The sequence below is a fragment of the Centrocercus urophasianus genome, unplaced genomic scaffold, assembly GCF_019232065.1.
Source record: "Centrocercus urophasianus isolate 14NV4802_14NV808 unplaced genomic scaffold, USGS_Curo_1.0 seq_36, whole genome shotgun sequence".
Taxonomy (NCBI): domain Eukaryota; kingdom Metazoa; phylum Chordata; class Aves; order Galliformes; family Phasianidae; genus Centrocercus; species Centrocercus urophasianus.
This window is the reverse complement of record NW_024884933.1, coordinates 3,731,283-3,758,461: the sequence shown is the minus strand read 5'-3', so window position 1 is coordinate 3,758,461 and position 27,179 is coordinate 3,731,283. Positions and strand designations below refer to the sequence as shown.

General features: G+C 46.8%; 1 protein-coding gene across 3 annotated transcripts in view; it reads right to left on the bottom strand.

Annotated features, from left to right (window-relative positions):
• The window catches only part of RERE (arginine-glutamic acid dipeptide repeats), a 168,130-nt gene that overhangs the window by 102,794 nt on the left and 38,157 nt on the right, over positions 1 to 27,179 (bottom strand). For all 3 annotated transcript variants that reach the window (XM_042831792.1, XM_042831794.1, XM_042831793.1), the window contains exons 2-3: positions 14,332 to 14,802; positions 3,774 to 3,844 (exon numbers count right to left, since the gene is read on the bottom strand). In XM_042831792.1, the coding sequence (XP_042687726.1) occupies positions 3,774 to 3,844; positions 14,332 to 14,656 (396 nt within the window). In that variant the 5' untranslated portion in view covers positions 14,657 to 14,802. The remainder of the gene's footprint in view (positions 1 to 3,773; positions 3,845 to 14,331; positions 14,803 to 27,179) is intronic.

The following is a 27,179-nucleotide window of genomic DNA, read 5'->3' as shown; positions in this document are numbered from 1 at the left end:
GGATGGGAACTGGGGGAGAAAGGACATCTTTCAGCCGGTCCCAGCTGCAAAGGGGAGACCCACCTGGAGAAGGCAGAATCTGTATTCATCAGCAGTTTTTTTCCACACCAAAATGAAAAAGGTCAGGCCACCTCGTAACCGGCCAGGAAAAATTAGCCGCAAATTAATTCAGCCGTGGTTCGGGAACAGAACATCAATTCATCTACAAACAGAGCGAGGCTTTTAAATACATCAACGCTTGTGGCTACAGCATCCTCACCCAGATATTTGCATTCAAAGCATCAGCGCCTATACAAGCACAGAGAGTGCCAGATCCCCGCCGTAACCGCTACTAACACTCGGGGCTGGATGTAGGAAGAATACAAAGGAGAGGAAGCACACACAGCATAATTTAGAAAAACAGATTTCTTTTCTTCTTTCCTCTCTATTCCCGGTGAGATGCAATCCTTTCCATTTTATAACCCTTTGGATCACAGTAAAACGATCCCAGAGGCCCTCACAGACAAGGTCATCATACACAGATTTTCTATTACAGGGCACTAGCGGCTCTTCACAACTGTCTTTTTATGCACTTCTGCCTTTCCATCCCGACTATAAATTGCTACAAGGCCCTGGGGCAATCCAGCTGCACGCTCCATTCAAATCAGGCTTCAAGGAGAAAGCAGCGCCGTCAAGATGCTTCAATCAAGTAAACACACAGGCACAAAGGGCAACTGCATCACAAATAATAATGTTTTCTTTCATAAGGCAAATTCACCATTTTTCCGTTTTAAAAGCACCGCAAGTTTCTCTCTGATGCTCAGATTCAAAGTGGAGCCCATTAGCATTTTAAATGTGACACCAAATTAAGTTGAAACATGATAAATCAGAAGCATGCTGCTAAAACCCATTTGCCGGTTGGGCTCTCGGAGGAAAAAAGGAAAACCTGAAAAAGGAAATCCGGGCTCATTTATCAAACGCTGGAAATTCATATCAAGAAAGGTTTAAACAGGACAGGATTAGAGAGCAGATTTATCATCACTATTACTAGCAGAGGGCAAGGAGCATTAGCCTGTGGCACAGATGCAGGCAGCTCGTTAGCAGCGCCAGCAGCCGCTCCGTGCTGGCTGAGGGGCACAGCCATGGGTGGCTGCTGCTGACCAACCTGCTGGCCCTTCTCCTGCTGTTCCCCTTCTGCTGAACCCAGTTACCCACCCAGCACAAGGTGCAGCAGCAGGAGCAAAGCTTTCAGTCCAACGTGAGGTCACACGGGTTGGCAAGCTCTCAGCACCCAAGGGCTGCGCTGTCAGCAATGCACAGCACTGCTAGGCACAAACTCGAGCATCCCCAGCATGAAGCTTAAATCACACTGAAACCAGTGCTACCTCAAAGCTAAATTAACAAAAAAGCCCATTAGTAAAGACATCTGGTAGAGTGAAAAAAAAAAAGTTCAAGTAATAATACTGTCTGGAAACCTGCACTTTTTTTCCCCCCTCCTCCTGCAGCTCTATTACTGCACTGTATTAGATCTGTGCCTCTCTGGAACTTAATAGATCTGCTCAGAGGAAGCTCTGCCAACTAGATCTGGTTCAGATCAGGCTGCAGAGGGCTTGGCAGCGTTCTTGGCCTCTACAGAACAATCAATAACATTCCCTTTTATGCTGGGTTCTGCTGACTGTCAAAGAGCTCACAGGCTTCCTAGAGAATGCCCTTCTACCACAGGCATGCTTTGCCATGACCACCACACCTCTGCACCTGCATCACTGTCCCCAGCACAGCATCTGAGAGATGGTGGCAACCTTCTGGAGATGCTGCCTCATGGAACAAATGCAAAGTCTGTCGAAATCCATGCAGCCACTGAAGGTTGCTATCGATGCAGCCCACCAGCGATGCAGGAAATGCAAGCAAATTCTTAATCATACAAAGGCAAAATGGATTAGAAGGCAAAAGCTGAGAAATATGACCTAAGAAAAGAGATTTTAATCTCTTGGTCGAATGGAATAAGGACAGACATAGGGCTCAAGAGAAACTGGACCAAGCTTACTCTTGTTATTTGACCAGAAAATGAAGACAGACAAATATCCACGTTTTCCCTGCCACCCTTCCCCCATTCATCCCCACATCCTACAACTTCTAAAGCCAAAAGGCCCCTGCACCGGGCTGCTGCTTTCTGAACCCAGCACTCAGATCTCAGCATGCAGCCAGAAGCTGCAACGTTCACACCAGTTCTCTCCCCCCAGCTCCTGTATACCATATAAAGCAAAGTTCATGCAGATGAAAATAGCAGCACAGACCCAAGACATTTTACCTTCAGAACACTGTTACCTCACTCCTGACTCCCTTTGCTTGATTCCTAAACAAACACAGGGTTTGCTTGGATCCTGAAGTAAGACTGAGCTAGAAAGGATCTGTATATTCAGAAGGGGAGCTTTTCACAGCAATTGTCATGGAGTGGCAAAGCTAAGTAAAAGCAAGTGGATTTGTACCTGCTGTGTCATCTTCCACCCAAAAAAGACAAATGAAAGCTCCCCTAAGGGCACGTTAGTTTGTAGCCTGCAGAACCTTTCACATCACACTGTTCTGAACAACAAAAGAACCTTGAAAATTCGACTATCACACCTTTTCCTTTTAAAATGCAAGCTTACATTCCTCCTAAGCGGGGAAAAAACATGTAAAAATCCACTTTTGCACCTGAACAGCGTGTAGAGCAATAGGAAGGGGAGGCTGAGTCGTACACACAGCCAAAATCTTCTGCTTTACCATAACCCAAATGATAATATACTTAATTAGCAGGCGACATTTCAAAGCTGTTGACTTTTTCTTCCCTGCTCCACTTGACACGCTGAGCTGAAGGCAAAACAGGGCTGTGTTCCTGTTGCTATCTGGCACCAACAGAGGAGACATCAAGTGTCCTTTCCACTGTACATCTTTCCTCTCCCCAGCAGTAAAATCAACAGTGGCAAATGCACTGAAGACTCATCTCTGCAAGCACCATCAGCATCAAAGGGCTTTGGTGGCTTTTTGTTCTTTTTTTTCTTCCAGTTTTATCATTTCTACAAGATCTTTTTTACATATTATGTCAGTAAGAAAAACCCAGCAGGAAAATTAAAAAAACTGGAGTAGGCAAAGGAAAACAAAGGAATGACACTATTTCCATGTGAAAATGCACAAAATTGCCAGCAACGCTGATGTCATATCCTTTGCATACTGAAAACTAAAACATGGTGCAACGTGCCCACACGGCTCTGCAAACAGCTGTAATGCTGCATTAGACCAATAGCAACAAGCAGAAACTTCAGCTTTTGCTGCTGTTAACACCCCGGGGAACTGCAACTCAGCAAGACCTGCCCAGAACACAAACCATTGCTTCATAATTCCATCCCCACACAAAGGGATCTGGTAATGCTGTCCGAGCAGGGCTGAGCTCTGAAGGCAAGGCAGTGGGACATCGAGCTGCAGGCCACACACTGACGGTACAGACAGCTCAGCACAGCCTCTGCTCCCCCAAACCCACCAGCAGCCACTGCTGCCCCATCCCAACCGCTGCTCCCACCAGCAGAGCTGGATCTCCCATGAGTTACAAACCCTCATCACGAAGCAGAGCACAACCTGAACTCTACAGCCTGATTAACTACAGCTGCACAGACCTCAGCCTGAGCAGCAGGATGACTTTGAGCAGCTAGTGGGATGGCTGAGGAGCTATGGGACGAGGCACGGACCACCAGGCACTGCACCTCACTGCAGAAGGGGTGGGGAAAAGGAGGAGGAGGAGGAGATGTGAAAATGTTTCTTACCAGTTTGAAGTCTTGAATGCTGCAGATGAAATACGGCGTATTCGGCCGGCGGCTTTCAATATATACGCAATCTTTAAAAAAAACAAGATTTTAAAATAATGGAAATTAACTTCTGTACCTCAAAGAAAGGACATGAAAACAGGATAAATTAAAAACAGCCTACGCTTGGAAAGAGCCACCATTTCATTTGCATAACATAATTTATTCCAAGTGTGATCCATAAATAGAAAGTAGATGCTTTATGATGATAAATAAGGGAATTAGCTGCATCATTTTGATTCGAGCAGACATTTTGCTAGGAAAACAAAAGGAAGTCATACGAGGCCCGTTCTGAACCTGGTTAATAAAATGACCACGTCACAGCCTATGAACCAAAGTAAGATGGGAAACTAATCAAATCTTTTGTGGTTAACCTGGTATTAAGGACCCTGCACCAACGTATTTTCTCTAATTGTAAAGAAAACCCAGGCAACCCATCGCAGATGAAACGCAGCACACTGAATTAGGTTTACCTCGGGGAAGAGCTGTGCTTTCTCCAATTACATTTGACATGACAGAAAGAGAGTCATTATTTTGGCTTGCTTTTGACAACCAGACACCCTACAAGGTTGCTGCAAAATAAGGTATTTAAAAAGGCTTCAGCAATAACTGCTCCAGAAGCAGTTTCAGAATGAAACTACCCACAGAGGAGAAAGAACTGCCTGATTAAGGATAACAACCTGAGAAATCCATGCTCCTCCAGCCAAGCAGCTACCCAAGGACAGCCCTGGTGCCCTCAGAAGGCACAAAGAACCCCAGCTGTTCTGTGAGGGAGTCCCCCTGAACCTCAATATTTCTAGAGAGAAACATCCAAGTCTTAGAGTGTCAGAAGATGCATTTGGAAGCACAGCTAACACCCTGCTTCACACCCTGGAAAACCCTGGAAATTCTGCTTAAACCACAGACACCCATTTCTGCCACAGAGGCAGGACCAGGAGGAAGAGCATGAAATGGCTCCGGCTTCTTACCGCTCACTTCACATCTGCGCATGGATTTTTCCTTCCTCATCCCTTTCTGTATCTTCACCTTCCTCAATTCTCAGCCTCAATGCAAATCTGGGACAGCTCAGTTTGCACACCCAGTGGAAGGAATTGCAACACAGAGGCGTTTCGGTTTTACTGACCCAGGCTTTCCATGCTGCCCTGGAGAGATGCTGGTCTGCAGGAGGTTACAAATCAGGTTGGTGTCAGAGCACATGAGCATCAAAGCCAGGCAGAAGGTCACCTTGATTTCTGCACTGCAAGGAGCTCCTCGCTGACAGCCCCAGCTTGCCTCAGCCCCATCCCCAGAGAGGCAGCAAACAGCTAAAAGCAATCACTTCAGCTGTCACCCAACCCCTGCTGCGACAGCTCAAATAGCTCAGGCTTTTACCAGAGAAATGGGAAAAGGTTACCCAGGCCTTCCTGTTCTTCAAAAGAAAATCCCCTTAACACAACTACTATTTAGTGGTAGGCAATTCCTTGAATTAAAAAGCCTAAAGACACGGAGCACAAGTTCCCAGAAGAGATCTCATCTCACACAAGCACAGAGATGTGTGTGCAAGCACCCAGACCACACGAGAGCATCCTCCTCTCCTCCCTCCAGCAACCAATCCCCACTGCCCATCTCAGCCACGGCAGCAGCAAAGCAAACCTGCAAGTGCCAAATTCCTGCACACAACACCATTCGATGGGCTTCTTCACCCAGCCAGCTTCCATCCATCAACAAACGCTCTGCTCATCATTTCACAGCAGCACTTAATAAAGTTAAATGAGCTTGACAAAATGGGTTGCTTTTTTAAGCTGGAAATATATTGCTTATTTTCCAGGAAGAATCAAAGATACAGGATTAGGAACTGGATTACTTCATTGCACCAGTGTCAGCCACAGAGGACACACACCTTGCAGCTCCAGCACTCTCCATCACTCTCAAGCAGGCCAACTTCACGTTTGTGCTGCTGCTTTTCACCATCTGCAGTTTGACAAACCAAACATCTAACAGCAAGAGTCTCTAAAGAAACAGCAACTCTGTGGATGCTAAATGCACTAAAATTTTGAGGGTTTTTTATTTTTAATAGGAGAATTACAAACATTTTTAAACAACAACCTCCAGTGTCTCTGTACAATTATGCAGAATTACACCCATTCAGATAGAGCAAAATTTGCCTCTCCCAAATGACCAATTTCAAGCTCCATATTTTCAAGCTAGGATAGTAGCAGCTGTTGCAACAGCATGCATATGTGCATTTTAAAAGCTTCAAATATCATATATGTAATCAACCATCAACACCAGAAGAACTGTAAGCTGCTTGACTCATAACTCACATAGTACTTTTTACCCCAAATCCTCCAGTTCCCACAGAGCCTCACAGCCTCCTGGAAGCTGAGACCAAACACAGCTTCCGTGCCTCTTCGTACTGACCCTGTATGCTTCAGCTCAGCTTCTCCACTGCTGGCAGCCCCAGGGTCACATCACCCCTGCAGCACTTTGCCACCCAGCACTCCCCAGCTGACCGCTTTGCACGCAAAGCCCTGCTGGCTCCAACCAGCGAGAGATTCGGCTGTGCGGCGGAATGGATTCTCACTCCTTTGTAGGAAATTCTGCTGCATTCACCGGGGTAAAGAACTAGAAGATGGCAGATAAAAGAAAATTCTGTGACCCTGTTTTTCTTTAATATCAGCCCTGCAGGCCTTGTACTCCAGATGCTGCCAGGCAGCACGCTGAGCAGGGAGAAGCATCGCTTTGCAACGGCCCCACAAAGCCAAGGAACACAACCTGGCAGCAACCACGGGCAGAGCAAACCCTGACTCATGAGTTCAAGGAAGAGAAGCACACCTGGCTGCCCGCCAGCAGCAGAAACAAAGATGACATCCCATTCAGATGCCTGCAAAGCAATCCAGGCTGTGCAGATAAGAGAACAAGTTAATTCAGGTGTAAAGCAACGCTACAAAAGATAGAAGCTGGAAGAGCGCCAGAAGGGGAACAGTTATGGATGTGTCCGCATTAGCCACTCAAAGCTCACCATAAAATGCAATTACTTGCATTTACCAGAGATCCAAACCACAAATACATCATTTTGAAGAAGAGCTCCGTGGACCAGGTGACAAAGGAAAGCTGGGCATCGTTTCCTAAAGGCAACAAATCCACATGGCTAAGGCTGATGCCCACAAAGCACCTCACATGGGTCAGCTGCTCCATGACTGCACTGCCACGTGCTGCATCACCTCTGCTCCACTGACCACAGGTTGTATAACACCTGAGCTCCAAACAGCTGCAGCTTGTGCACAGAATGGATCACATCAGCCAACTGCCAGCACTACTGCCCAAACCCAAAGCAGCCTGAGCATCTCTTACAACCTCAGTGCCCCATTTTTCAAGAGAAGAATCTGAAAGACTTGAAATCAGTTATCTCAACACCTCTCATTCTAGAGCGGGATTCACAACATTGGTATATTTCAGATGCATACTGTCAATATTTGCCCCTAATAACATTCAGTGCTTTCCACTTCATAAAGCCCAACAAAACCCAATCTGACTATAAACACCTTTCTATACATTTCTGCATTTGAACACACTTGAGTGGCATGTCCACAGAGGTTTCTCAACAGCAGTACATAATCCCACGACCACTGATTTGCCAACAAACACTGCCTTCCCCACTGCAAGGACAAGAGAGAGCAAGAAATCCCATGTTTCCTGCACAGCCAGTGGGTCTCACTGTCTGTCTCCATTTGCTTTCTATCCTATGCTGTGTAAAACCTCCCACTGGAGGCAAAGGATTTCTGTGACACATGGCAGGGAGTCATTACGCCTTTGGGCTTGTGACACTCACCAGATGTGCCCTGGTTCTGAAGGGTTACTTTAATATTCCCCACACTAAAAGCTGCTTTTAAAATTAGAGCTGGCATACGCAGATTGAAAGATCTTCTGCTTTAAAAAAACACCAACAACCTCACCAAGCACAGGAACCTTTATCAGCTTAAACACAGCAGCTTACGTTGCAGCCATCTCCACAATTAATCCTGTTGGGTTTCAGCTAATGAGTGAGCACTTGCACCATCCAAGTCAGAACACTGCAGGTGCCCTGCAGCACAAACTTCCAGGAGATTCCTCAAAAGCCACTGGCAAGGCATCGCCCACAGCCTCAGAAGGAAGTTTTTCAATCACAGGGTGGTGAGGCACTGGAACAGGCTGCCCAAGGAGGCTGTGGATGCCCCATCCCTGCAGGCATTCAAGGCCAGGCTGGATGTGGCTCTGGGCAGCCTGGGCTGCTGGTTGGCGACCTGCATATAACAGGGGGTTGGAACAAGATGATCGTTGTGGTCCTTTTCAACCCAGGCCATTCTATGATTCTGTGCTTCTCACACTGCAAGCACACAGACCGATGCACACACACCACCCTGCTCTGCCATCCCAGCAGCTCTCTGGGTCACACATCCCCTCCCTCACTTTGCTTTCCTTTGGATATTCCACAGATGTTCTGAAAGATAACAGACCAGATGTGCAGTCACTCTGCTAAGCACAACAAGAAATGAGACAGAGCCGTGCAGGCACCAAGTTCCACGAGTCCATGCATCCACTAACAGCAACTAGCAGAGGCAGCAGGTCCAGCAAAGCAGTGCAAGCACCTGTTCCACAGTCAGCCATCCAGCCAGCATGCTGAAGCCATACTGTGTGTGTGTGCCTGCCTGTCCTGCTCTACCTCCATTAACACAGTGACAGGGAGGGCAGTGCTCCTTTACAAGCCCTGTGCAGCAGCTCTGCTCCGCCAGCACCACCCTGGGCTTGGAAGAAAGAAAAAAAAAAAGGAAGAAACGAAAAGGAAAATCCTCAACTGTTCCTCAATGTTCTAAACATAGATTCCCAAGTGCCTGAAAACAAAGGTCAGTAAAGGAAACAGAGCTCTCACTGCAGCACACCTTGGGCACAATGCTTTAATGCCAGCCACAAACTACAGAGAAAAAACACATCGGGAATGCTAGATACGTGGTTTCATCTAGAAAAATATTGCAGCTGACAGGCCGGGAGCTGTGCCGTTGCCTCTCTTCCCCTGTATGGCTGACAGCAAACAAATTGCAGTGCTGATCTCGCACTGTCACTTCCTGCTGAGCAGATTTCAAGCAGTGCTGCTCGCTCCCCGGCGCAGCACCACGCGCCGAGCCCTGCTCTGCAATAAATGGCTCCAGCAATTTACTGTGCTCATTTGAGGCTCGCAGGAGTATTCCTGATGCCTGGACTGTAGTTCTTATTTGGCAAATGATTTTATTATAAACTGGTATCATAGCGAATCCATTTTCTTTAAAGGGTTTCTGCTGCTGTTTAATGGACTGTCAGTATAATTTAGATTTCATCTATTTAAACTCATTCAAGCCTGGCTCCTGATTGTACAATAAATGGAACATATTTCTATTCAACAAAATTAATGACAGTTAATTGTAGGCTGCAGTCCCCAGCTTTATAAAGGCTCAGGCACGGGCTGCAGCACCTCCCACACTACTGACTTCCCCCACAACAAAAGCAAAGGGGCTGTAGGTGCTCAGCCACCAGCTCAGCCCTGGGGATCCTCCCACCCGAGAATGGGCTTTTCTTCCTCCCAGCACCTGAAAAGGGAGGAAGGGAGCCATTAACAGCGCAGTCTGCTCCACAAATGGCCCCAGCTCAAACCCCACAGCTACCACAAGTCACTCCATTCCATTTCTGCCTGCTAAGTGTAAAATTCCAATTTTACAATTCCCCAGGAAAAAAGGAAAAAAAAAAACCCCATCTTTTCCAACTTCTTAACAGATCTCAAAAAAAAAAAAAAAAAAAAAAAACCTTGCCAGAACTTCAAGGTTTACAGAAGATACATATTCATAACACATCTATTTTTACACTTGAATTCTGGCATGCCCACCTCTCTCAGCTGGTAAAGCTGTCAGAATAAATAGGAGGCAGCACCTGGAAGGCTGACAAGCACCCGAGCCATGTCAGACAGGAGCCAGTCACTGTCAAGGAGCGAGCCAAATCCCTGCGCTTCCATCCTGCTGACACTCAGCAACCCAAATACCACCGAGCTGCTTATCACAAAGTGCTTCCTCCCCCTCCCTCTGTTTACTGTTACAAAACCGGCTGGTTGTCTGATAAAGCTGGTGGGGGTTTCCAGATTAAAACAACTATGTCAGCGATTTCCTCAGTTATAACAATGCCAAACATACAGGGAACAATTCACAAGACAGAGCCAGGAGTGAAACAAAGCTCTGGAATTTGGAGGCCTGAACTGCTGCTGCTATGGAGAGAGGCAGGAGGGCATCTCTGTCTCACCGGACCACAGAGATGCATCACTGCTCCTCTGCAGCTGGAAGCAGTGCTGGCCACGCTCCATGGGATGGAGCTCAGCACCAGGGCTGTACGCCGGCCCCAAACGTGACCCTGGTGCTTCTGGATGTGACAGCACAACAACATCACGCTGTGGGCTCCGTGCCCGGCTGCTGACGGGGACGCACACTTCAGAGTCCAAGCGTTCCCTTTGGAAAAGGGCCAAACACCGTAACGCAGAACATATCCAAGTGAAAACCATGTAAGAACTCCCTTGGATAGGTTTGGTGGCAACTGAGCAGTGGTATTTTGCAACAGTATCTGACCTGCAAATCCAACCTCCTCCATTCTCTGACAGCGGCTCACCAAGTGGGGTACAGAAACACAGAGGAATCCCAAAGTGACACCAACCTGCAGCTCTAGACAAGTCCACACACGTGTCCAGCTCTGTCTTCCAGCAGCAATATCTGAACTATGCCCACAAGAAATAAGCCATGGAGCAGACTGGAACATCTATGACATACAAAGGGAAGTGCTGCAGTGCCACAAGTGTTCTTACAACCATAGCAAGAGAGCAAGGGCTGAGTGCTCAGACAGGCATTGCCAACTCTCAATTGCACCTCACGGACTGCACTGCTTCCAGGTCCACCTGCAGGCTTTCTGCTCATTAACATGGGCTCACACACCTCTGCCATGTGCACATGAGGGAGATAAAACACCTGGCTACTGCACTCACTGCAAGGGCTATGGCTAAACCAAGGCCAATATCACATTATCACTGAACTACAGAGCCGGACACAGGAGCAGATGCCAGAAGACTGCCAGCCCACGTGGAGAAACACGCAGCACAACCACAGATGGGTGCTACTTGGAGACACGCTCTCACTGTACTCACACTGCATTGATGATTACACAGATGAGGTGCAGCTCCTTTGCCCCAGTGCCCTCCCAGCTGCACAGAGCACTCACATCACTTCAGCAGTCAGCCTGGCCTAGGGAAAGATGCAGTCAGCTAACGCCTGGCTCTCCCAGCAGCAGCATTTCACCTTCCATTACCTCACATCAGCTCCTCTTGCTGAGGTGTTGTTTACACAGCTACTGATGTCACTGCAGAAACAGATCCTCATCAATCCTTTTAATCCCTGCAGATCCCTTTAAATGTTCCTACACAGACAGAGCAAACAGTGCTGTCCTGGTCCACAGGTGACACACCAAGCCACCTGCTTCCCAAACCAGCCCAAACTTCCACCCAGCTCAGCTTTCCCAGTGCAGACTCACTGTGCCATCCCAGTAATGTCACGACAGCAATGGCACCAGCAGAGCCATGAGGTGCACTTGGGGAGCACTGCTCAACACCAAACCTCAATTCACTCTGTGCAACAAGAGTGACTTTCTTACCGTGACAAGAACAAGGTGAGAACTGCCAAGCAAATTAAAACCAGAGATGCAAAAGGAAGTGAAAGGGAGGCTGTGGAAACGGAGGGGACAGATGGGGATGTGGGCCAGCAGCTTTCAGGACAGATCCATGTGAGTGCCAACACAGCCGAGGAGATTAATTACACAGTGTCATCTCTAAGCTCTACTCAAATTTAGATGCATGGTTTAAAGCTATGCATATGTTCATTATGTCCGTGCAAATTAATAAGAACAGTATTTGCACATTAACACAACAGCATAACCTGTTTGAGGATCTGATGATCTATTTACTTACAATTACTGTTACTCAAATACAGGTGCTGAGCTTAGCACAAAGAAAATCAAGTGCTGGATTAATTGCTGCACAGCAGACAGAGGGAGACTGCAACCGAGGGCTTCACGGGCACGAAACACAGACCTTCAGCATCCCTCCTGATCACAGCAGAGTATTTAAGAGATGGAATCAGACAAACGGAAAAGATTTCCCTTCCCTGAAGATGTAGGCTAGAGACAGCTATCCATTCTGCACACACCTTTCACATTCATCTTTCTAATCCTTGCTGGGTGAGTCTCACTGACTTCAATTCCCTTCATCTCTCCCAAACTGTATGCAATTTATACCTTTAGTTACACACACACATCTCCCTATATATAACCTCCTAGCCAGAAGATGCAAGATTTTCTTCTGCAGTATGCACTATAACTCTTTGAGAATATATATTATGCACTGAGGTGTGAATTCAGAAGCTTGCTTCTGTTAGGAAGTTATACTTTAATTTAAAAGAGCTTTTAAAAATCTCAAACAGGTCCATTGTGGTCTCATCCTTGCTCACACCCCTCCAGCACTGCACTGACAAGCACGTGCTCGCATTGCTCCTGCAGATCAAGGCAAGAGACAGGTGCCAGTATGAAAGCACAACGAACAATGGGACAAACAGTGGTACAGCACAGCTCCTGGGCTGATTCCTACTGAAATAAGGTAACACCAACATCGAAAATGCAGACCTTTAATTCATCCATATGAGGGCTTAGTACCTCAGAGACAGAATCACACACGTGGAAAGGGTGCACAGCCACCACCTCCCCCAGCACGGGCAGCTACCCCCCACACGCAGGGCTCCAGCCATGTCTGTACACGGAGCTTTCTCTTCTGAACGGATTCTTGTGTGGGGAAACAAATGCTATCTGCTCCCTCCTTCCACAACTCTCTTGCAAAGGTGCAAGCTGTGCTTCCTGCTGCCCTGCAGATCAACCTCCAGCCAAGCGCCGCTGCATCAGTGGTACACAGAGCACTGCAGCTCCTGAACAAAGCACTAATTCTCCTCCAATCTGCTACAGAATGAAATTGAGAGCACTGTGATTTTCCATCTTAATTTTACGCCAAGTCTTTCTGCGATGAAAGCCAGCATATCGCATTGTACTGCTGGGCCCACACAACAGCTGTTCCTAACATACTTGTATTTTTCATCCTCTGACACTGAAAATAAGATTGCTCCAAAGCTGATCCTTAGGCAGGCTCCCTATTGCTACTGCTCAAGCAACAGATACCACTCAGCAACGAGCCCTGATGGAGAGGAAAAGACCGTTTCTATCTGTTCCAAAGACGTCACTGAAGCATTTCAGCAGGTAAGCTGTTCTCACAAACATCTGTAGTTTGCTTCCATGTAGAATGACCACCTTCTGCACCCAAGTACGGACAGCCCTATTGCAGCACCCCTGCAGCTTGTGCTGCACGTGTACAAGGGGCACTTCAGAGCATTTCCTGCAGCCACACTTGGATGGAGCACTTCAACCACTTACATTACCCACACAATTGACATTTTAGTACTTGAGACATGCAGCACCTCATAGAAAAATCAGACAAGCTTTTACCTCTGTAGTTTCCATGGATTTTATTTGGAATTCATCTGATCTACTCCAGCAGCATTACTGTACCACAGCAATCATTTGACAGAGAGCAGTATAAAACTGGCAGAGCCCCTAAGCCAGCACTCTGAACAGTACAGTTCAAGATAATATTCCTCGTGGTGAAACAAACAACTGCAATTAACTACTAAAACACAGCACGGATGAACACGGACTTTTTTGCTCAAAAAACAAGGAATACAACCAGGTGAATAATCTCTGCAATTTTACTTTCACGAAGGAGTTAGCGGGCAGCAGCCACAGGTTATAACTTGAAACCTTACATGAGACTGAAAACCTCATGTGAACTTTGCAGCAACTGCATGGCATGTCCAGGACATCCAGAGCACAATGCAAGCTTCTCTCTGCTGTCCTCACACCCAGACACCTTCTGACACCAGTGATTTTGCTCAGTCCACATTGCTGTGCACATGCATTAGCTAGCTATTGGGAGGGCAGGGAAAGCAAATGAGATAATGGGCGTGAGATCTTAACTCACCTGATTTATTCCTCAAGGAGAAGAGATGAGGATTTCAACAAACAAAATGGACTTGCAGAACAATTTAGAAATGGGGGGGAAATGCCACCTCATCCAACCTCTAGCTCAGATAATGCCTAGTTTCAAGTTCAGACCAATGTGCACAGTGCACGGTCCAGTTCAATTTAAAACCCTTGGACACAGTTAATGGAGTAGAAAGTGAAAAAGGTGGCTCATTCTTAAAGGAAAGCTCACATCCATCTCAACAGATGTAAACACACGTATCTGCAAAGCTTTGTGCGTGCACCCATAATTGTCTCCAATGGGAACGTGACAACCTGCCCCCATACAAACACAGCTTGGAGTAGGAAGAGAGCAGAGCACAGCGTGTGCTGCAGCTAAGTGCACAAACAGCTGCAAGGCAAACGTAACACAGGAACTTCTTACCTCCAGGCCTGTACACAACGTCATCCTCCGTGATGAAAGACGTGATTTCACCGTTGTCTGTTCTCTCGTATCGGGATTTCTTCTTGGGTGGTTTCTTTTTGCTTTTCTTCGTGGACTCCTCCGTGGTGGCACTGTTGTTGTCATTGTCCTCGTCTTCGCTGTGGTCGCTCTCTGCATAATTCTTGGCACCTCCTTCCAACGTGCAGCTCCGCCGAGGACGCGAGTTCTCGCTCTCCCTCGCCTTATCTCTCTTGTCTCGCTCCTTGTCCCGGTCTCTATCCCTGTCCTTCTCTTTGTCTTTGTCTTTTTCTTTGTCTGCTGTCATGATTCGCCACGTGCCTTCTTCTGTCCTCTCACGGCTGGGCCTCCGTGAAAGGTAGACAGTGAGCCTGGGCTTCAGTCTTCTGAATTTCTCACTCAAATCCAGGAAAAATTCAACCACTCCAACAACCCCAGCGTTTTAAAAAGGTTCTTGAAGGAAGAAGGGGGAGGAAAGAGGGGAAAAAGCCTGTGTTAATATTCAACTTTCAATTTCTGAAAACACCCATGAAAACAAGACAAGCCCACACCCCAAAGTTATTTAGCCCAGAAAATACAACGCTGCAAATACAAGACAGCCCTTCAAAGCACTTGTGGAAATGACAGCTTCACCCACCTTCCCAAAACCAGAGTGAGTGGTTTTACAACCAAGCTGTAACCCAGAGAGTACCGGAATGAATGAACTGAAAATAAAACAGTACTTAGAGAATTTGCTTCTCTACACATCATGCTTCCTTTACCACTAACAGAAGACAGGGAGGTGGATTTTATAAGCCACCAGCTTCACACACTCGGTTTCCTGCTGGGGAATAGAATGGGAAGAGATAATCCTATGCTTTTACCTCCTTGATCACTTAATCAATACTCTTAAAATCAACTGCATTATTTTTTCCTACAGTGCAAGCCTAGAGTAAGCAAGCCCGGATTTTCTGCTGCAAGAGAACCTTGCAAACCTTGTCCTGTGGGCCAGGATCCCCAGAGCACAGCCAAGAGCACAGAGGGGCTGCCCACCACCCAGCTCCCCCACTGCCATCCCCAGCAGCCAAACTGCAGGCCAAAGAGCACCAGCCCTGTGCAGCCTCGTCTCATTATTCTGTTCTCTCAAAATGGAGTTTCCTTCAAACGCCCTCTCTGTTGCTCAGATCAAAACGACCCTGCCTGCATTCTGCATGCTACACCTCGCAGCAGCAGCCAGCAGCACTTTCTGTCTCCAGAGAGCCTTCTAGCAGCTCAGATATCTATCTTCCCATGGTCATCAATCCAGGGTAAGAGCTGGGAAACCCATTATTTTGCTTTGCGCAGAAAAAAAAAAACACACACACAAACCAAGAGCAAGCAGAGAAGTACTCAAAACACTTCACACCTCTTCAGAAGAGATACCTGATACTCAGTACAAGAGAATGCCAACGCAGCAAGTCACACCAGCAGCCCCTATTACTCCTCCCAGGAGTTCAATCTGCTATCCTAAAACACAGTCCAGTCCCATCTTACACTGCAGATTCTGCACCATTCATAAAAACAGAGCAGCTGTAACTCGAATTTGTGTACTAATTGTGTACCAACCCAATTCACAGCAGCCAACAACTCCCCAGGATGCTGCACTGCCTGCTGCGACCAGGAACCACTGCGCTGAGCAGAAGGCTGCAGCACCTCCAGCACAAAACATGGGACCTAAAAGGGCTGCATGCCTGCATGTTAAGTGCCTGGGAGCACACTGAGGAAAGTAAAGGACTACTTTAATTTTTAAGGAGGCAGTGAAGCTGCGTATTTGCAGCCTACGATGCATTCCTGGCCCTGCCAACTATTGCTTGCAGCAATGGAAACAGCCACAGAGACAAATTGCTCTTACTGATATAGTTCAGGCTGGAGCTCGAATCTCTCGGGCATTTCCTGAATGAACCAATCATCCAGGTAAGAAACGATTCTATTTGCTTTCCTCCTCACAGCAGCTGCCGTCGTTCTGCTAACACACAGGGGAACCCAGTGCAGCTCCAGGAGAGACGGCCACAATGAACCTGTCAATTGCCAGGGAAGTTGCAGGGATACTGATAGCAACAGTCCGTGGAGACTCAATAAGAAATGTCTTCCATTTCTAGAGGCTAGGAAACTCCTCAATAGCAAGCTTGAGGATCCGTCGTTTTCCCTCCCCCCAACCCCTTACTGTTGTTACAACATAATTAAGAGAGCAAATAATCATTTATTTGGAATGAAAACAAATTACTTCCCCGGGGCTATCTAAAATTCCAAGCAGTGGTGTCTCAACCCATGCACAGGAGATCTCTCCTGGAGACTAGAAGCTGCAGGGTACACAGGATGCCCCACAAGTTTTACTCAGTGGCCTCCAGCGATGGGTACAAGCCAGCTGTATGTGGCTGCAGCTCACAGGGGCTCAACTTCTGGGTTAGGAACAACACCAAGACACTGAATCCTAACAAAGAAGTTCTCCTTTCAGAGCCTTTCCCGTTGCTTCTCATTGTGCCTGTTATACTCCTCATCCTCATCATATATAACTACACTCTTCAGTTATTAAAACTTGAATGCTGTTTACAGATTGATTTGGGAGAACATAAAGAAACAACAGAAGGAAGAGTCACAGTGCCAGTCCTTTTGTCTTGTTCTCAGTGACACCAAGAATGAGGGAGAAATAAACCCAGAGCTGATGGTAACTGACAGATCATTCATCCGTATTAATTCAGCTGCATCTTGAAACATCCTGAGGTCTCTCTCACTCTTGAAATCTCAAGGAACCAGGAGGAATTGTGCAAAGAATCTGAACGAGCAGCCACCACTGCACTGCAAGCTGCTCCTGCACATCGTGGTTGTGAAAGCAGATTTCAGCTTCACAGAGCGGAGCATGCATTAGGATGCCAGAAGAGCAAAGAAAAGCTTCTTTCAGCTATCACTAATTAAGCCAGTATTACCACAGAAAATATTCAATAATCTTTCATCCAAGCGATGACCCAAACATGTTTTGAAGATTCCCGGATATATTTTGCCCCTCCAGTGAAATACAGCCCATATCACCCACAAATAACTGCACAGCATTTCTGCCAGAGAAGCTCTGAGAAACGAGGCCAGCTCTGGGCACCGAGCTGCTGACCTGGCCCAACCACAGGCAGCTCTGTGGTTATTTCATGTCTGCACCTGGAAACCATTACCGGAGCCAAAGCACTGCAGCTCAGTGCACGTTAACACCAGCTAAGAGGTTTAAATACCCAAAGAGTTGGGTTTTAAAGATAACGTGGAAGCAAGTCCAACAGAAATGCCATGAGGCCAGAACGGGAAGGCAACCAACCAGACACAGGAACCCAAAACATGAGAAGAGCTCCTTCTTGCACTTTCAGCACGCCAGGCAGATAAATCTTTTGACAAGATTTGCTTGGTGACGCGTTAGCAGCCTTCATAAACACAACAGGACCATTCTTCTCTGAGTTCTCAGTCTCGTATTGCAAGATAGAAAGGCACTGTGTTCCACTAATATCAGATTAAAGGAAGTATGCTCTGCAACTGCCAGAATTTCAGGTCTTTCCAAGGAGTTTTTCCTATTTTTACATCCAGGAAGAATTTTGGAAGTTTATACACTTCTTTTGAGTGCAAAGGACTAAACAACAAGAATCGGCCCATAAGGATTCCTCCACACATTGATGAGATATGAAGTACTGCCTTAAGAAAACCTTCAAGATCCTTGGTGAGAAGGGAAACTAACAGCACTGGGGAGAGGAAATCTCAGCTCCATCAGCCACAGCACAGCGCTGAGCTGCAAGCATCCAAGCAGCTCCAGTGCTGTGTGTCAGACATGCACCCTCCTGCCTCCAACACACCCCAGGGCTGCCTGCATACAGCTCTGCCTTCCAGACATCCCACCCCTGAGGCAGAGCTCATTAACAGCACCGAGGGCTGATCTCTCTGCTGAGGCATGCAGTTTAACCTTTCTGTTCCAGAAAAGGCTAAGAGCATCTGTTATCAGCTTTCCCCCACATTCTTTCCCTATCTTCTGTTTGCTGTTGAAAACGGGAGTTGCAGGCATTCAGGTGACCAAGTATTTTGGGAGCTCGTTCCACTAACAACTTGGTCAGCAAAGAGCTTGTTCTCTTCTCACTTTTCTCTCCATCCCAAAACAACTATAAGAGACTCACTTGAAGACACACCTCTTAGCAGTGGCCTTCCCCGTCTCCTTCACTGTGCTGGGAGTTCACAGCACAAACACAGCTCTGGAACACTCAGCCCAGCAATGGTCATTACGAGTTCCATATTCACAGTTCAGAGCCCTTGTGAGCCATCTAAGCGTGCACAGGCATTCATTCACCTGGAACTGCTCTCCACTCACCATCCCATCAGCACACAGCAGAACACAGGCCCTCCTCGGTTGCAGCTCACAGCTCCATAGGAAAGGCAGAAACCCACCACACACCTCATGGCAGACCACAGCCTTATGTTTTCCCCTCCCTACCTGCAAGAGGACCCAAACTCAGTGAGGAGCGAGAACAAAACACAACAGCTCTGAGCACAGAGGCAGACCGGAAGGCCAGGGATAAAACTAAGGTGCAATTATCAGCTATCACCTCCCCCCAGAACTGCTGGCCCATATTCACAACAGTGACTGAGATGAGAACACCTACTTCTGGGCAGTTTTACACACTGGCTTCCTTAAAAAGTAATGCAATCCCAAATTAACCCTGGGAGAAATGAAACTCGTTTAAGAGCAGCTACATACAAGTCAACAGTCTTAGAAAGTTTCTGTACAACCAACGCTTCCCCGGATAAGTTAGCCAGAGTTGCAAGCTGCTCAGAACCCCTCAGGTGATTTCAGAGGGTGTGCTAATGGCCTCTGTAGTTGTAATTAGTGGGAGGGAGCAAGCAAGGAGCAACAGACAGTAAACACAACACCAGGGATTACTTCCTTGTCTCTGAAGCCAGCCAGGCTCATGTAAATGATTACAGCAATATAGGTCTGAGTAACACAAAGCAACAGTCCCATAGCACCACTTACAAACAAAGTTAAGACTTGTTAAAGCGTTCCTGCAGTGCAGTGCAGCTCCCTGCTGCCATGGGCTGTGGGGGAGGAAGGCCCACGGGGCTGCACAGAGCTGCTACTGCAGTCAGAGCTGTTACCTGGGGAGCATCGCGTCACCAGGAGCTGAGACAACACCTGCGTGCTGAACAATACTTAAAAAACAAAGTTAACAATTATGCTGTGACACACAGCTTTATTTATTTATTGATACTATAGTTTTATCAGGCACAACAACTTCGCTTGCCTTCCAACAACCACATCGAGCCAGCAGCAGGCCAGAGGACAGCTCAGCCAACCAAGCACAAATAACAAGAGACAGCAAGTGAGAGGCAGGAGGAAAGCTCATGCCAGCAACAGCCAACCTCTGTGCCAACCCATGCACCAAGAGCTCCGTCACAGCCTCCCAGTACATCACGTATCACCAGGGATTCATTTGCTGAGCGAGGCACTGGAAGACAACAGATTTTTCAGATGTAAAACAGGAGAGCTTGGTGCCATCCACGCAGATTCCTTGCAAGGCAAGTCTGTGGCAAAAAGATGATCTGTAATATGCTTAGTCAATGGGAAAAACAGAAACATTAACAAATACTGTCCATTCCAACCATGGAAACACCAACAAAGAAATCAAAGCAGTAAGAGAAGTTCCTGGCACAATGGCAATGCTGAAGAGCACTGACATGAAGTGCAGTCATACATCCACTGCACAACAGCCCTGGCTTCAGCAGGAACACATGATGACCAGTTGTGAGTGCATCACACACCTGATGCCTGTGTGTGAAGCCAATTACTTCAAGAAAGGAGCTCAGTGTAATATGAAAGCTTTCCCTCACATGTCCTTAGGTGAGACCAGAGATGCAGAGGTCACACGAAGACCATGCAGATCCCTACCTGCTGTAAGCAACTGCTGGGAACATCCACCCTGTGTTTTACTTTGGTACTTCCAGTCTGCGTCTGAACAGCCATCTATTGTCATTCTCAGTACGTACAGCTATGCCTCTGCCTTTTCTTCTCAAATGCCTGCCCTTTTAAACAAGCCTTTCATCTTCTAGAAAGCCTCAAAAAATATCTTCATTTAAAGCACTCAAACTAAAACTTGATTGGGTTATTTTTGGGAAAGCCTTTCCTGGGGCAGCAAAGGCTCAAGTCCTGCTCTTCAGCCACATTAGCAGTTTCATTCAACTCCACACAACTGCTGACTTCAATTACCCAAAATGGAAGAACTGCAGGGTGGGCTCCTAAGCCAGGCTGAGCGACCAGATGTGGCCACAAACAGCCATAATTCAATTTGGTGGTGTGGCTTCAACTTTCCCAACAGTGGAAACGCAAAGAAATGCTGCTCTTCTAGCCTTACAACAAGGGAAAAAAAAAAAAAAAAAAAAGAGTACAAAGTTAAAAAAGGGCAACGGACATTCACAAGCCCTGGTTTTGTTGTCTGCTGTTTTAACATGCTTTCACATAAGTGTGATAGGAGGAATGCCTTTGATTTCAGAGCTGGGTCTCACTTCCTTGGAGCAGCATCTTGCTCCAAGTGACAGAGCAGGCAGCAGAGCTGTCCTACAAAGCCTCTCCCCAGCACAGAAGCCCTGTTGTAATCAGGAGATTAAGTGTGCTTATTCGTGTGTGAAATACTGACTTGATCTCTGTCTCACATTAGAGGCTGTCTACAGCAACCGGTCAGCAGATTCTTCATAATTTCCTAATGCTTCACAACTGCAATATATTAAATTACATCTCACTTCCTTTAGGGCATTTACAGAACACAGTTAACAAGTGCCAGTATTTAAAGCAGCAAAACCTCACTGGTGGCAGTGTAATGAGCACGGTGCTCACTGCCCAGCTCTGGGCAGAGGAATATCACTCCAAGAGCAAACACAGGAGCAACAAGTGTAGGCACAGAAAGCAGAGGCCAAAGCACACCTGCAGTCCCAACCCACAGCTCACGGCCTCTCTGTATCCCATGCTGAAGATTATCCCATGCCCCTGACCTTATCTTCTTGCCTCTCCCAATAGCAAGGACTTGAATCACCCCGTAACATTAAGGCACGTTTCCCTCATTCAATGCACGACGTTGCGCAATTGTAACTATTGCACTTGAATCAGAGGGGCAGCTTCCTCCCACACCAGCATCGGCTGCGGCTGAACGTTGAAGATAACAAGTGGTGGTGAACAGCTCGTTAGGAAATGACCATCTCCTTATGTCGTAAGATTTTAGCACAAGAAGGGAACCACAGAAATCCCACAGACCATCTTAGCTAACAACAAGGGAAATGAGCAGACGTAGCTTGTCTTAACATGGAACCATCCAGCAAACAGAAAACACTGTCTATGGCCATTTTCAGATTACAAATCTAAATCTCTACTACTTATAAACCTCTGCTGCAACTCTCGCTGTCCAACTGCCAGCTTCCACAGCACACACAAACACCAGATTTCTATTTATCCCATGGAATCCAATACAGCTTCTCACCTTGCAACCCAGCGGATGGCTTTTCCCTCTGGTTTCATCCACTTCTCTCAAAGTCAGTGAACAAGCTTCCCTTTTTTATTTTTTTAAACCTTAAAATACCTCTTCCATGAGTATGTAGCAAACGTAACACAGAAATCCACTTACACAGTAATCATGTTACTGCTCCGGGCCGCTGATTCACCCATCAGCTCTGAAGAACCCCAATTCAGAGCAATGCCCTTCCCAACCTCCTGCAGCCTTTCCCCACCCCAAGAAGAATTGCATCAGCAACCTGCTGACCACTGCTAATAAATCCACATAAAAGCAGTTCATAACTGGCTGCGTTTTTCATGAGAAAAGGGAAGAAAATATTAAGAAATGCTTCAAATGATTAGTCTGCCTCTAATCTAAACCAAGAGGAAGTGTTTTAAGACCGCTTGAAATAACTTCTGACTTCGGTCACGCTTCAGACATTAAATTCTACTTCCAGTACTCTCAGTGCAGACTCTTAACTATTGTATGACTGAAGTGATGGCATCTAATGTAACAGGATGAGGCAATATAGCTGGATTAATGTATTTAGGTCTGATCTTGTAAGCTGCTGAGCACGGTGATTTGCAAAATTAGACCATAAACCATTAAGTGTCGAACAAGCGATGCAAAGCGTTATTAAGCCGCACAAGAAGCGCGCTGGCCTCATTCACACTGCAAGCACTGCTACCCCCAGCAGCAGGGCTGTGGGACACATTGCCCTCTGCATCCCTGCTCCCACACTTGTATCACACACCTCTATCACAGCAGCCGCAGGGCAGAGCTCAGCAGCCTCCTGCCATGCAAAACCGAGTTCCTTCCTGCAACCCCGGCCCAGCCAGGAGCTGGCCAAGCACTGCTTCCCAGCACAGCAGGAGCCGAGGCACCCAGTGCCAGCTGCCCAGCGGTTGGAGCCCAATTAAATGCACCCAGCACATCAGCCTGTTGTCCCCTGCAGTCCTGCAGCCTCTCCCTGGAGATAACTTATACAGCTTAGGTGAGATTTATTATCTGCTGACGAGCTCTTAACATATGCTGAATTATGATCTGGCCTCTGAATCAGAATGAACTTAGGTATGAGCAGGTATTTCAAAATGCAACTGCACCAAAGAAGGAATACAAAACAAATTTTCCAGTGCAGTTTTAGTATCGAATGGCATTAGTAAGCCATGAGAGAACAAGGGAACCTCCTACAAAAGAAATTCAGTTTTGAAGAAAATGACACCAGTGTTCATGGAGCAAGTCTGGCCTGGCTGGAGTTTCCTCGAGCTGTAAGCTATCCATGAGAGCAATGCAAAAAACACATTGCAGAACCTCATGCTTAATACTTCCAATGGTTATTTCAGCTGTGTCAGCAGCGCTCAGCACCTGAATGAAGATGCAGGAACGCAGCACAGGCAGCCCTGTGTCTGGGAACTGCTGGAAGACACGTAAGGCAAAGCAGCACCCCGAGGTGAGCAACCCCCAGCTGTGCTTTGGAGCCCACAGCTGTACCTATTTCTCACATCAACAGTGTTTTAATCACAACTTGGACCACTCATAACTCTCCATTCCAGAATGCACCTCTCTTTCAGCAACAGCAGCACATACCACTGTAAAGAGAACAGACCCAAGGTGAAGGATTACCAAACCTCACCGAAACCTATCCAAACAGATGGCATCATTTGTTTTTTTTAAATGCTCTTTAGCATTTACAGCTGGAAGTGACAAATAACCAACGTGCTTTGAATATGCAAATTGTAGGAACAACACAAAAGAGGACAATGTAATTTCTTTTAAAGACAGGCAGTCATAATGTTGAAACAGACTGCAACCAATTTTCATACACTATTCATAATTACTTTATTACACTGTGAAAGGGTAATCAGTTTCCAAATGATCTAATAACCTTGGGCTGCTCTTAACTCCTTTATATCAGTCTTAACTACAAACACAGGCTGGGTCTCCAGCTCGAAGGCAATTACAATGATCTAATATTAAACATGCAGGATAGTGATGTTCTTCCTCTCGTGCTCTCACACAAACCAGCACACGAGATTACCTAAGAGCATTCAATTAATAAGCAGGAACTGCTATATAGAAAAATCCATTCCCAGCTCTAATCTCAAAGGAATAGCTTTATTATCAGGAAAGGGAAATCTGATTTTTGGTTCCTTTGTTAGATTTCAGTAGGAAACGGAGCAAATGCAGTATGTTTTGACTGCCTGTAACAAGGGAGTTCTACAGGGATCTGTCACTATGGCAGACCCAAGGAACGGGGGCTTTGTTCCACCCCGTAAGTGCCTGAGCTGTGCTGCCTCGTGCCACGGCTCAGTCATTTTCATAGCCGTGTGTGATTGCAGTTAACTACACGCCAATCCACGTCCCATCAGCAGGCACTGACTCAACCCGAGAGCCCTCAGAGCACAGCAGACCACAGCTCCCTGCTCTGCCAGGCCTCGTGCTGGGGAAGGCACCGGCGGCACGGAGCTTCCAAGGGCAGAGGAAGTGGCAAGTTGGTCCTATCAGAGGTAAACAGATTAATTGCGCAGGCTGATTAGATTAGGAGGCTGAAACCTCCACGATGGAGAATGAGGGAACCTGAAGCTCCAACGTCATGTTTATGTTACTGCTATCATTTTACAGCCCAGATAAACGAGCTGTGACGGAGCAATGCGTTACACTAGCAATGCAATGGTTGAACCCTGAACTTCCTCCAGTCCCTAACAGCCACCAGAACAGCCCCCAACCTTCTGAAACAACACCAGCTCACCCACAGAACCCAACGTTCCATCTACCCAAAGCCCTTCATTCTAAGCAAGCAGATCATAAGCTTATCAGACCCCAGATGCTGCAGAAACACTTACTGCGTATTAACAGGATCTCAGCTCTATCTCAAAACCAAGTCATTTTATCTCTCTAAATAAGCTCAAGAAGAAAACAGGTACCAAAAGCAAAACACACAGGGTTTTGCATGTTTCCAGAAGATTCAAATCAGCACCTGAGACAAAGCCAGCTACCCGTACCAAACCAGCATTACAGACATAAGGGTTCCCCTTCCTAAGCTCAGCAGGTTTGAGCACACCTTCACCCACCAAACAGGTCTTCAACTAAGCCACTTTAATAGAAAGTTGGGAAAATCTGCCCATACCTACCATCTGCTCCCACTGCCTCATTCCAAGACTGCTATTTCACCCCGTATTCTTGTCTGAATTAAATCCATTCCTAGAGAAATCTAACCAGGCCAAAAGTTGCTACGAACTCCCCAGCCATACAGAGACACCATTAGCACCAAATTTACTGCCTCTGTTCATCTCGTGCTTTTGCTAACATTAGGAAAAAGCGCATTTCTAAACCCACCATTGTACAAGCACACATGCTTAGAATTACAAGCAAATGTACAAATCACGACCAAATTCTATTCCAGTAGCAAAATGCTTATCCAGTCACAAAGGCCTTTTCTTGGCAAAACTTGAAAATAAGTTTCCTAAAGAAGGCCAGCTGCCTTTAATTATTTACATTTGTCAGTGCTGTTTGTTCACACCTTGCATCCAAGCGTCAGAACTCCAATCACGACCCCAGGCAAAGCTCAGTATAAATACTACATTTGTCCTTTCTTCTGGAAAGAATTCCAGCTTTGTCATGGAATTTAAGTACAGAAAACAGGTATCCCTCTGATCCATTTACAGAGGTTTCATAAACAAAGATATACAGCTTATAAGCAGCTTCTCATGGTGCCTATCCTCTATTACTTAACCCAGCCCTGACACATCAATAGCTGTTCTGCGTTCCCATAAATCACTGGCTGGCTCTTACTGAGCAGAGCCTCATGCCACAGGTTACACACAACTTCTGCTTCCTGAGCACCTGAGCTGCAGAGCTGCTTCTGCTTTCTGCTGCTGCACTCAACAGAGCCTCTGTTGTGTCCTGTTTCACTAACAGAAGCAGGTCAGAAAGAAGTTCTGCTTATAAGCCAGCTACCCCTGGCCCTGCAGTAGGGATAGGAATGGCCAGTAGAGAATCAGGCCAACAGCTGGGGCCTGTAACAAGCCCAGCCACCACGTTTAATCTCTTCATCTGTCAGAGGCTAGACTAATGCTGCAAAAAAACATCCTTAATTTGAAAATCCCTTGGGGAAAAACAGCATTTCGTGCACGATGATCATCAACACGTATCCATTTCTGCACCCTCTGTCTTCCTAATTGTTTTGGGTTTGTTTGTAAACCAGTCAGCAGAGCTCAGGTGAAACACCACATTAGCAGCACGTTCCAACAGACAGCAGAAATGCTGGTTTTTGCTGTTTCCCAATCCCATTTTACTCCTCTTGAGTATATACAGCATCAACACAACTTCTCTCTATGTGCTTAAGGAATCCCAGAACCAAGAAACATCAGCACACACATGCTGACCTAACAGCCAGGGGCAGCCCTATAAAGCTGTGTGCTCAGTGAAGGGCACATCTCCACAACAGCAACCTCCTCACAGCCTGCAGCACCCCATGCCCCACATAGCTGCTTTCTGCAGCTCCAAACCCCAACCAGACCTATCATCAGCAGTTAGTAGGGACCCGCAGTGTGGGATTTCTGGACTAGAGGCTGTGCATCAGGAGGGATTTGCAGTCAGTCTGACTCGGTGGGGATGTGCCCTCTGTTCACTTTCTGCATTCATCTGCATTTCAGCAGCAGCAAGAATAATCTCAGCTGCCAACACGGAATGGCTCTGTTTCTATCGAGCTTTTCTATAGGTGTTGAATACAACAACCTTGTATTTGTAAACAACCTTGTAAAGCGTTCCACGCCCTGGAGGGGTCCATCCCCATCCCTGTGGCAGTAACAGCACAAATCAGAAGCTGCAGCAGCTGCTGGGACCTCTGGGCTGTGCGTATGGGTTGGTGAAGGCTATGCTACCTAAAAACAAAGCCTTAGGATTAAAGCTCAGTAACAGTTTATATCCTTACATGAAGTACAAACAAAAGCCCTCTGGGATGCGCTATTAACCACTCACACCAAGAAACAAAAGTCCCACCTCATCACCTCTATGTAAAGAAGAGCTGAGACACCAAGAGAATCCCCACAACCTGCGGTAAAGCTGCAGACAGCCAACGCAGGCAGAACAGCTGCGTGCAGCACTGTGGTAATTACAATTAAGGGCTCATCTACTTCACATAGAAGCGACTCAGAGGCACAACAGAACCAACCGCCCGCCTGCACCCAGGGCCACAGCAACAGAGCTACAGGGGGATTCAAGGCACAGCCGCAGCTATTGGAAGTAAAACAAAGCACTATCAACTCCAACACACACACACACACACACACACACACACACACACACACACACACA